The following is a 12,693-nucleotide window of genomic DNA, read 5'->3' on the forward strand; positions in this document are numbered from 1 at the left end:
AAGGTAGGAGGTTATTATAAAGCTACAGTAAGACTCAAAGCCCAGAGGTGGCATCTTTCTTAAAGATGCTAGGGTTGGGCTTAGTTGGAAAAATGGGTATGACTCAGATGGTCAGAGGATAAAAGTAGGCAGGCTACAATGGGCAGCTGCAGTGATGAGGAAACAGAGGAGAAGGTTTTGGGGGTGAGTATAGACAGTTTTCCTGGTTACTTTTATCATCCACTGAACATAACCTACAGTCACCTGGAAAGAGGGAACCTTGACAGAAGAACCACCTTGGTCAGTGAAAATGTCTTGATTGGCGGTTGATGTAGGAGGGCCCAGCCCACTGTGGGTGGCATCATCCCTAGGCAGGTGGGCCTGGACTGTATAAGAAAGCAGGCTGGGTATGAGCAAGCAAGCAATCTGGAGAATGAGGCAGTAAACAGTGGTTCTCTATGGTTTCCACTTCAAGCTCCTACCACGAGTTTCTGCCCTGACTTCCCCCAATGATAGATTGTGACCTGAAAGTAAGTCAAATAGATCCCCTTTTCCTCAAGTTGCTTTTGGTCAGGTTGTTTTTATCACAAAAACCGGAAGCAAATCAGGACAGGCAAAATGAGGTGCCCAGCTGGAGGGTGGAAAGAAGGTTAGAGACATGGAGTCTTGAGGAGCAGCGAGGTCCTGTGCCTGGAGCTATGATGCAGACCTGTTGTGGAAAAAATGATCCATACACAGCGGGACTCACAGAGCATAGGAAAGACCGAGAGGGGGTAATAACGGATGTAGGGAAATCCTCTATAGCTAGACAATCCCATTCATTCACTAGCCTTACATACGCATCACTCACCCCACCCCTGGGAGTACAGAGAACACACACATGGTAATGACAGTCATGATTAGTGACACATAGATTCTCTAGCACACTACAAAACCTGTCATACTAACCGTGCTTAACATGTGTGACTCCTCAGTGTAAATGGCCCTCCATAGCTGTGATCTCCACATCCATCAGCTGTAGGCTGAGACTACTGGGAAAGAAAGTTTTCCCTACACTGAGCAGGAACAGACTTTCCTTTTCTCATCACTAAACAACACAGAGAAGCAACCGTCTGCAGAGCATTGCTGCTGGGTCTGCTGTAGTAAGCAATCTGGGAATGGTTTAAAGTGCCTGGGAGGATGTGTGGCGTGACACTACTTTATACAGGAGACCTCAGCATCCACAGAGTCCCCAGGTCCATGAGGCTTTTGGGAACCAATCCCTACAGAGACCGTGGGAGGATTTCACTGTTCTTTCCAGTTGAAAATTAGATTTGACCCAGATTCTGACTTCACAGTATCTGCCTTCTCTTTGCCTCTTTTCTCTGTACTACTAGGGTGAGCCTAGGGCATTTGAGAAAGCTGGAAAAGAACTCTACAACTGAGCTATATACACTGAGTTCCATCTTTACTTTTATTATTATTATATTTTATATGTTATAAATATATAACCTGGGCAGGCCTCAAACTTGTAGCCCTCCTTCCTCAGCTTCCTAAGTAGATGGGAACCTCACTAGATCCAGCTTTAGTTTTAGTTTTGAGCAAAGTTGGAGCACATTAAGATGCTCTTTGGATGTAGGTTTAAGCTCAGACATTACTGTGGTTTCATTACTGTTGATGCAGTCAATGATCCTGCAAAAACAAACCATCAAGGAGGAAAGGGTTTGTGGGCTTACACTTTCAGGTTACAGTCCATTACTGAGGGGAAGTCAAGGTAGAAACTCAGTAGACAGCCACAAAGCATCCATTGTTAAGAGCAGAGAGATGAATTCCTCCATAGTAACTGTTTGTTTGCAATTATATTTGGCTAGCTTTCTTCTCTTTTAGACAGTTCAGGCTCCAGCCCATGAAATGGTGCCCTCCAGAATGTACTATCTCCTGATGTCTAAAACAATCTGCCGCAGATAGGCCCATAGGCCAACCTGATCTGGGCAATGCCTTGTTAAGACTCTCTTCCCAGAAGACTCTAAGTCGTGTGGAGTTGACTGTTAGAAATCTCCAAGATGAGCTGGACAGTGATGGTGCACTCCTTTAATACTAACACTTGGGGGGCAGACTTTATGAGTTTAAGGCCAGTCTGGTCTACAAAGTGAGTTCCAAGATAGCCATGGCTACACAGAAAAACCTGTCTCAAAAACAAAAACAAAAACAAAAAACAAAAAACAGAACAAAATTCACAAACCATCCAATATGGGCATGAAGGTAAGGAAGAAAGAGATGAAAGAGAAGGCAATAGGTAGTATGTGCCCTTGAATGGGTGTGGCTTCTCAGGTGAGGCTCACCCAAAGTCTGTGCTTCCAACCAGCAGGCTATTCTAATCCAAGAGGATTCTCTATGGTAAATCTGTCTTTAATTGTCTACACAGATCTGCACATTCTGTCACTGAGGTGAGGCACCCTCCCCCTATTTTACATCAGTTAAAAAGTCTTATTCTAGGTCCTCCAGCTGCTGGGGTCTACACTGGGTCTTCCACCTTAAGTATAGGCCCTGACTTTCAGCCCTTGAGAACCCCACTGCTGCCACCATGGATGTCAAAGATATATATACATACATATATATATACATACATATATATATACACATATATATATATATGTGTGTGTGTGTGTCAAAGATATATGTATGTCAAAGATATATATGTCAAAGATATATATGTCAAAGATATATATATGTCAAAGATATGTATGTCATATATATATATATCAAAGAGAAGGGCTTCACATAGCCTACACATATTTACTGTTAAATTAGGACTTTTGTAAAGGACCCTATGTACATCAAACATAACAATTCTACCCGGTATTTCACCTGGTGAGCCTATCCTACATTGGACCCGAAGGCCATCTATGATGCTCTCCACAGTCCTCACCAAGAAGCCAAAGTTGGTTCTTGCCCTACAGCCTAGGCAGTGTGCTCTCCATCCCACAACCATCCTTAGTTCTAATGCCCATCTCTATGTGGTTAACCTTGGCTCCAAAGCAAGTAGCAAGGTCAGCTATGGCCTAAACTGTGATGTTCTCCACTGCAAACAGTCAGGCATGCGCACCATTTCACTTCAGGTTATTCTTGGAGCAGGGTTCCATTCTACAGACAAAGACAAGGGGATCTAAACAAGCTCTGTGACCTTCTAAGGCCACAGTCACCAAACAGCACTCTCTGCCTGGAGCCTATAGCACCTGGCACCCAAGTCCATATTCCTGTCCTCTGGAGACTTCACACCCATATTCCTACCCCCCACTTCAGAACCTTTGTGCTCATAAGGGACACATCCTGTATGTGGCAGATCACATTATTCTCTCACACACTGTCAAACTTACTAAACATGCCCAGGACCCATACCAATCAGGAATTGAGCTTATGAGTCATTAAAAACTTTCATGATGACCCACTGTCACTCCAAAGTCTGCCCTGCCCCCCTGTAGTCGAAGACAAGAGACCCAAAAAAGTAGCAATGGTTCTGGGTAGAACTTACTGTGTAGAGCTCATTGGTCACCTTCAGCAGCTCCTCATGCATCTGCAGGCCAATCTCTTTGCTCTGGAATATGGAAGAACAAATGTCAATGTCAGCCCATAGAAATGGTTTGGTTGTCCCTTCAAACTCAAATTACTGAAAAGTCACACAGATACTCCCAGCACCATGATTTTAAAGTATGGAATGACAGCTTCCAAGGCTGTCAAGATGAAACTTTAAAGTTACTCTGTAGACATTTTATTATCTCCTCAACTCAACGTATCACCATACCCTACTTTCAAACTGCCCAATTCTTTACACTTTGTAGTAGGAATTAGGGGTTCATACCCCACAATCCAGCTCTTCTTAAGTCCTAATAGGAGGATACATTGGCCTGCATTTGCCCCTCTGACTCAGTTCTTCCAGAGAACTTCATCCCATCCTAACTTTACACCATGCATTGTTCTTTGTGCTGATATAGTCCCAGGTTGACTTAATGAGATAGAAAAGCAGGACTTGTGTGATGTAGGAGAAGGTTTTAGTCCTACTAAGTGTGAGCAAAACTCTATATAGCCCAAGTTGGTACTAGCATCTAAAGATAGGAGGAGGATGTTGCCTTAGGACGGCAGAGTAAAAGGAACCTGGTTCCCTCTATTACTATCTAAGTACTGATTAATCCAAAAAATTAATCCAAAAATTGGAACATCTAGTCTCCATCTACTTCTGTGACTTAATTGCCTAACATATGTTCATCTGTATTCTCCTGCTATTGTAGCCAGAGCATCCTAGTAAGCACAACCTCATCTTCCACCCCCAGTTCCTAGAATAAGACATCCTCACTGCAGACAGGGGGTTCTAAGGTTACCACTTTTTGCTTAGGCTGAGGTCACATCGTGGAGGCTGATGGGGCTCTAACTTCATTCAGAGTAGAACTGGGAACTGTTGAAGGCTTTTGAGTGGGAGAATAGGATGCTCAGGGTCATGCCTCAGAAGAGGAACTTGTATACAGAGCCTGAACTGGTAGGGCTGGAGGCATGTTCTTGTATTTCCTCAAGAGAACTGTAAGCCACCATATGGGACCTGCTGAGTTCCAACTCGTCAACTCCTGCGCTTGTCCCAGAAGAGCCACAAAGTTGATGCTTGTCCAGCAACCTTCAAAGCTTATTATTGTTTTTGTGTTTTATTTTTTGATGGCTGGAATTGGTTAGGGAAGGGAAGTATTTTCAATTACAGTTCCAAATACTACTGAGTAACAAACCCAAACCAAACATTCCACCAGGGACAGGAGGCCAAAACCAAGACAATCTTCCACAGGCCTCCACACCCAGAGCTTGGGGACCCAGTGACAATTGACCTTCACTCTCCACATTTTTTGCATTATTTTCATGCCTGCAAAGGATACTGGATGGAAGTTACTTCCTTCACACACAAGGATGGGCCAAAGAAGATTCAACCATCCCCACAATCTTGCCTTTCTGACAAACCAACAGTAAGCTGAGGCCAGCCATTCACAGGGCCAGCCACCATAAAGCAGGTGCCCCAGCCTCTTTTTTCTCAACAGCTAGCCCCAGTTAAACTCCCTTAGGGACAACTAACTCTTTGTCTGGGGCACCATCCTACAAATGGATGGCAGGGTGTTGGGTACCCTAACTGCCTCTTCCTAGTAGTAATCTCTACCTTTGGCCTTAAGTTGTAGCCACCACAGTCATTTATAAATATTGCCTAATGTCATGAAGGGTTTAAACTATTCCTCAGCAAAATACTGTCGAGGCAGCAGCCTCTCTGGCCTGCAACAGTCCCTCCCATCTGCAGGAATACTCTGTTTGGCCACTTGGTGATTCTAGAAAGTCTGAGTACTTTCCCAGCATTTAACAATCAATGTATTTCCCTTATAAGCCCCAATCTTTCAGCTACTCTAGGAAGACTAGATGGCCCACTATCCCAACCCCTGTGTCAACTACGGAAGTCTCATGCTCTCCAGCTGGCCACAGGGCCCAGGGCCTCACAGAGGTGAGAGGAGAGGCCATCTGCACCTTTGGGTGCTCAGAAGGATGACATCTGCTGGGCCAGGACACCTGACATGTAAATGAATCTTTCATCCAGCATTCATCCCACCCTCAGGTGCATCCAACTTATAGCTATGGGCTACAGACACGTCAGCATAACTACGGTCCCAAACTCCAATCAGAAATGGAAAATTGGACTCCTGAGGCTGCAGAGCGGAAGAGACCACCAACTCTGCTCACCCCTGCCCACATCCCTGGCCCAAGAGGAAACTGTATAAGGCCTCTGGGCTCCCGTGGGGGAGGGCCCAGGAGCGGCAGGACCCCTGTGCCTGAGACACCGCCGGAGCCTGAAAGAAACAGACCGGATAAACAGTTCTCTGCACCCAAATCCCGTGGGAGGGAGAGCTAAACCTTCAGAGAGGCAGACAAGCCTGGGAAACCAGAAGTGACTGCTCCCTGCACACACATCTCGGACGCCAGAGGAAAAAGCCAAAGACCATCTGGAACCCTGGTGCACTGAAGCTCCCGGAAGGGGCGGCACAGGTCTTCCTGGTTGCTGCCGCTGCAGAGAGCCCGTGGGGAGCACCCCACAAGCGAACCTGAGCCTCGGGACCACAGGTAAGACCAAATTTTCTGCTGCAAGAAAGCTGCCTGGTGAGCTTGGGACACAGGAAAGCAGAATTTCTCTAGGACCGGGCACGTTCTGTGTTTACCGGAAGTCCCACACCCGCGGATCCCGGCCCGCAGCAGCTCTCTGCTCCCAGACCCGGTGAGAGAGAGACCCAACCGCCTGGTCAGGTGGGCACTCCTGAGGCTGCAGAGCGGAAGAGACCACCAACTCTGCTCACCCCTGCCCACATCCCTGGCCCAAGAGGAAACTGTATAAGGCCTCTGGGCTCCCGTGGGGAAGGGCCCAGGAGCGGCAGGACCCCTGTGCCTGAAACACCGCCGGAACCTGAAAGAAACAGACCGGATAAACAGTTCTCTGCACCCAAATCCCGTGGGAGGGAGAGCTAAACCTTCAGAGAGGCAGACAAGCCTGGGAAACCAGAAGTGACTGCTCCCTGCACACACATCTCGGACGCCAGAGGAAAAAGCCAAAGACCATCTGGAACCCTGGTGCACTGAAGCTCCCGGAAGGGGCGGCACAGGTCTTCCTGGTTGCTGCCGCTGCAGAGAGCCCGTGGGCAGCACCCCACGAGCGAACCTGAGCCTCGGGACCACAGGTAAGACCAAATTTTCTGCTGCAAGAAAGCTACCTGGTGAACTCAAGACACAGGCCCACAGGAACAGCTGAAGACCTGTAGAGAGGAAAAACTACACGCCAGAAAGCAGAACACTCTGTCCCCATAACTGACTGAAAGAGAGGAAAACAGGTCTACAGCACTCCTGTCACACAGGCTTATAGGACAGTCTAGCCACTGTCAGAAATAGCAGAACAAAGTAACACTAGAGATAATCTGATGGCGAGAGGCAAGCGCAGGAACCCAAGCAACAGAAACCAAGACTACATGCCATCATCGGAGCCCAATTCTCCCACCAAAACAAACATGGAATATCCAAACACACCAGAAAAGCAAGATCTAGTTACAAAATCATATTTGATCATGATGCTGGAGGACTTCAAGAAAGACCTGAACACACTTAGGGAAGCACAGGAAAACATTAATAAACAAGTAAAAGCCTACAGAGAGGAATCGCAAAAATCCCTGAAAGAATTCCAGGAAAACACAATCAAACAGTTGAAGGAATTAAAAATGGAAATAGAAGCAATCAAGAAAGAACACATGGAAACAACCCTGGATATAGAAAACCAAAAGAAGAGACAAGGAGCTGTAGATACAAGCCTCACCAACAGAATTCAAGAGATGGAAGAGAGAATCTCAGGAGCAGAAGATTCCATAGAAATCATTGACTCAACTGTCAAAGATAATGTAAAGCGGAAAAAGCTACTGGTCCAAAACATACAGGAAATCCAGGACTCAATGAGAAGATCAAACCTAAGGATAATAGGTATAGAAGAGAGTGAAGACTCCCAGCTCAAAGGACCAGTAAATATCTTCAACAAAATCATAGAAGAAAACTTCCCTAACCTAAAAAAAGAGATACCCATAGACATACAAGAAGCCTACAGAACTCCAAATAGATTGGACCAGAAAAGAAACACCTCCCGTCACATAATTGTCAAAACACCAAACGCACAAAATAAAGAAAGAATATTAAAAGCAGTAAGGGAAAAAGGTCAAGTAACATATAAAGGGAGACCTATCAGAATCACACCAGACTTCTCGCCAGAAACTATGAAGGCCAGAAGATCCTGGACTGATGTCATACAGACCCTAAGAGGACACAAATGCCAGCCCAGGTTACTGTATCCAGCAAAACTCTCAATTAACATTGATGGAGAAACCAAGATATTCCATGACAAAACCAAATTTACACAATATCTTTCTACAAATCCAGCACTACAAAGGATAATAAATGGTAAAGCCCAACATAAGGAGGCAAGCTATACCCTAGAAGAAGCAAGAAACTAATCGTCTTGGCAACAAAACAAAGAGAATGAAAGCACACAAACATAACCTCACATCCAAATATGAATATAAAGGGAAGCAATAATCACTATTCCTTAATATCTCTCAATATCAATGGCCTCAACTCCCCAATAAAAAGACATAGATTAACAAACTGGATACGCAATGAGGACCCTACATTCTGCTGCCTACAGGAAACACACCTCAGAGACAAAGACAGACACTACCTCAGAGTGAAAGGCTGGAAAACAACTTTCCAAGCAAATGGTCAGAAGAAGCAAGCTGGAGTAGCCATTCTAATATCAAATAAAATCAATTTCCAACTAAAAGTCATCAAAAAAGATAAGGAAGGACACTTCATATTCATCAAAGGAAAAATCCACCAAGATGAACTCTCAATCCTAAATATCTATGCCCCAAATACAAGGGCACCTACATACGTAAAAGAAACCTTAGTAAAGCTCAAAACACACATTGCACCTCACACAATAATAGTGGGAGACTTCAACACCCCACTCTCATCAATGGACAGATCATGGAAACAGAAATTAAACAGTGATGTCGACAGACTAAGAGAAGTCATGAGCCAAATGGACTTAACGGATATTTATAGAACATTCTATCCTAAAGCAAAAGGATATACCTTCTTCTCAGCTCCTCATGGTACTTTCTCCAAAATTGACCATATAATTGGTCAAAAAACGGGCCTAAACAGGTACAGAAAGATAGAGATAATCCCATGCATGCTATCGGACCACCACGGCCTAAAACTGGTCTTCAATAACAATAAGGGAAGAATGCCCACATATACGTGGAAATTGAACAATGCTCTACTCAATGATAACCTGGTCAAGGAAGAAATAAAGAAAGAAATTAAAAACTTTTTAGAATTTAATGAAAATGAAGATACAACATACCCAAACTTATGGGACACAATGAAAGCTGTGCTAAGAGGAAAACTCATAGCGCTGAGTGCCTGCAGAAAGAAACAGGAAAGAGCATATGTCAGCAGCTTGACAGCACACCTAAAAGCTCTAGAACAAAAAGAAGCAAATACACCCAGGAGGAGTAGAAGGCAGGAAATAATCAAACTCAGAGCTGAAATCAACCAAGTAGAAACAAAAAGGACCATAGAAAGAATCAACAGAACCAAAAGTTGGTTCTTTGAGAAAATCAACAAGATAGATAAACCCTTAGCCAGACTAACGAGAGGACACAGAGAGTGCGTCCAAATTAACAAAATTAGAAATGAAAAGGGAGACATAACTACAGATTCAGAGGAAATTCAAAAAATCATCAGATCTTACTATAAAAACCTATATTCAACAAAATTTGAAAATCTTCAGGAAATGGACAATTTCCTAGACAGATACCAGGTATCGAAGTTAAATCAGGAACAGATAAACCAGTTAAACAACCCCATAACTCCTAAGGAAATAGAAGCAGTCATTAAAGGTCTTCCAACCAAAAAGAGCCCAGGTCCAGACGGGTTTAGTGCAGAATTCTATCAAACCTTCATAGAAGACCTCATACCAATATTATCCAAACTATTCCACAAAATTGAAACAGATGGAGCACTACCGAATTCCTTCTACGAAGCCACAATTACTCTTATACCTAAACCACACAAAGACACAACAAAGAAAGAGAACTTCAGACCAATTTCCCTTATGAATATCGACGCAAAAATACTCAATAAAATTCTGGCAAACCGAATTCAAGAGCACATCAAAACAATCATCCACCATGATCAAGTAGGCTTCATCCCAGGCATGCAGGGATGGTTTAATATACGGAAAACCATCAACGTGATCCATCATATAAACAAACTGAAAGAACAAAACCACATGATCATTTCATTAGATGCTGAGAAAGCATTTGACAAAATTCAACACCCCTTCATGATAAAAGTCCTGGAAAGAATAGGAATTCAAGGCCCATACCTAAACATAGTAAAAGCCATATACAGCAAACCAGTTGCTAACATTAAACTAAATGGAGAGAAACTCGAAGCAATCCCACTAAAATCAGGGACTAGACAAGGCTGCCCACTCTCTCCCTACTTATTCAATATAGTTCTTGAAGTTCTAGCCAGAGCAATCAGACAACAAAAGGAGATCAAGGGGATACAGATCGGAAAAGAAGAAGCCAAAATATCACTATTTGCAGATGACATGATAGTATATTTAAGTGATCCCAAAAGTTCCACCAGAGAACGACTAAAGCTGATAAACAACTTCAGCAAAGTGGCTGGGTATAAAATTAACTCAAATAAATCAGTTGCCTTCCTCTATACAAAAGAGAAACAAGCCGAGAAAGAAATTAGGGAAACGACACCCTTCATAATAGACCCAAATAATATAAAGTACCTCGGTGTGACTTTAACCAAGCAAGTAAAAGATCTGTACAATAAGAACTTCAAGACACTGAGGAAAGAAATTGAAGAAGACCTCAGAAGATGGAAAGATCTCCCATGCTCATGGATTGGCAGGATTAATATAGTAAAAATGGCCATTTTACCAAAAGCAATCTACAGATTCAATGCAATCCCCATCAAAATACCAATCCAATTCTTCAAAGAGTTAGACAGAACAATTTGCAAATTCATCTGGAATAACAAAAAACCCAGGATAGCTAAAGCTATCCTCAACAATAAAAGGACTTCAGGGGGAATCACTATCCCTGAACTCAAGCAGTATTACAGAGCAATAGTGATAAAAACTGCATGGTATTGGTACAGAGACAGACAGATAGACCAATGGAATAGAATTGAAGACCCAGAAATGAACCCACACACCTATGGTCACTTGATTTTTGACAAAGGAGCCAAAACCATCCAATGGAAAAAAGATAGCATTTTCAGCAAATGGTGCTGGTTCAACTGGAGGGCAACATGTAGAAGAATGCAGATCGATCCATGCTTATCACCCTGTACAAAGCTTAAGTCCAAGTGGATCAAGGACCTCCACATCAAACCAGACACACTCAAACTAATAGAAGAAAAACTAGGGAAGCATCTGGAACACATGGGCACTGGAAAAAATTTCCTGAACAAAACACCAATGGCTTATGCTCTAAGATCAAGAATCGACAAATGGGATCTCATAAAACTGCAAAGCTTCTGTAAGGCAAAGGACACTGTGGTTAGGACAAAATGACAACCAACAGATTGGGAAAAGATCTTTACCAATCCTATAACAGATAGAGGCCTTATATCCAAAATATACAAAGAACTCAAGAAGTTAGACCGCAGGGAAACAAATAACCCTATTAAAAAATGGGGTTCAGAGCTGAACAAAGAATTCACAGCTGAGGAATGCCGAATGGCTGAGAAACACCTAAAGAAATGTTCAACATCTTTAGTCATAAGGGAAATGCAAATCAAAACAACCCTGAGATTTCACCTCACACCAGTGAGAATGGCTAAGATCAAAAACTCAGGTGACAGCAGATGCTGGCGAGGATGTGGAGAAAGAGGAACACTCCTCCATTGTTGGTGGGATTGCAGACTGGTAAAACCATTCTGGAAATCAGTCTGGAGGTTCCTCAGAAAATTGGACATTGAACTGCCTGAGGATCCAGCTATACATCTCTTGGGCATATACCCAAAAGATGCCTCAACATATAAAAGAGACACGTGCTCCACTATGTTCATCGCAGCCTTATTTATAATAGCCAGAAGCTGGAAAGAACCCAGATGCCCTTCAACAGAGGAATGGATACAGAAAATGTGGTACATCTACACAATGGAATATTACTCAGCTATCAAAAACAACGAGTCTATGAAATTCGTAGGCAAATGGTTGGAACTGGAAAATATCATCCTGAGTGAGCTAACCCAATCACAGAAAGACATACATGGTATGCACTCATTGATAAGTGGCTATTAGCCCAAATGCTTGAATTACCCTAGATCCCTAGAACAAACGAAACTCAAGACGGATGATCAAAATGTGAATGCTTCACTCCTTCTTTAAATGAGGAAAAAGAATACCCTTGGCTGGGAAGGGAGAGGCAAAGATTAAAACAGAGACTGAAGGAACACCCATTCAGAGCCTGCCCCACAGGTGGCCCATACATATACAGCCACCCAATTGGACAAGATGGATGAAGCAAAGAAGTGCAGACCGACAGGAGCCGGATGTAGATCGCTCCTGAGAGACACAGCCAGAATACAGCAAATACAGAGGCGAATGCCAGCAGCAAACCACTGAGCTGAGAATAGGTCCCCCGTTGAAGGAATCAGAGAAAGAACTGGAAGAGCTTGAAGGGGCTCGAGACCCCAAAAGTACAACAATGTCAAGCAACCAGAGCTTCCAGGGACTAAGCCACTACCTAAAGACTATATATGGACTGACCCTGGACTCTGACCCCATAGGTAGCAATGAATATCCTAGTAAGAGCACCAGTGCAAGGGGAAGCCCTGGGTCCTGCTAAGACTGAACCCCCAGTGAACTAGACTATGGGGGGAGGGCGGCAATGGGGGGAGGGTTGGGAGGGGAACACCCATAAGGAAGGGGAGGGGGGAGGGGGATTTTGCCCGGAAACCGGGAAAGGGAATAACACTTGAAATGTATATAAGAAATACTCAAGTTAATAAAAAAAAAAAATTAGGATCTGAAGAAGAGCCACATAGGCCCAAAGAGCTACATTTTTAAAGATTTACTTTTATTTATTATATGTA

At 43.6% G+C, this 12,693-nt stretch overlaps 1 protein-coding gene across 4 annotated transcripts in view; it reads right to left on the minus strand.

The window, feature by feature from the left end:
• The window catches only part of Srgap3 (SLIT-ROBO Rho GTPase activating protein 3), a 233,264-nt gene that overhangs the window by 73,204 nt on the left and 147,367 nt on the right, over positions 1–12,693 (minus strand). For all 4 annotated transcript variants that reach the window (NM_001443710.1, XM_087658875.1, NM_001191975.2 and 1 more), the window contains 1 exon segment: positions 3,491–3,553. In NM_001443710.1, coding sequence (NP_001430639.1) covers positions 3,491–3,553 — 63 coding nt within the window.

Source organism: Rattus norvegicus, chromosome 4, assembly GCF_021556685.1.
Source record: "Rattus norvegicus strain SHRSP/BbbUtx chromosome 4, alternate assembly SHRSP_T2T, whole genome shotgun sequence".
In the NCBI taxonomy this organism is placed as follows: Eukaryota; Metazoa; Chordata; class Mammalia; order Rodentia; family Muridae; genus Rattus; species Rattus norvegicus.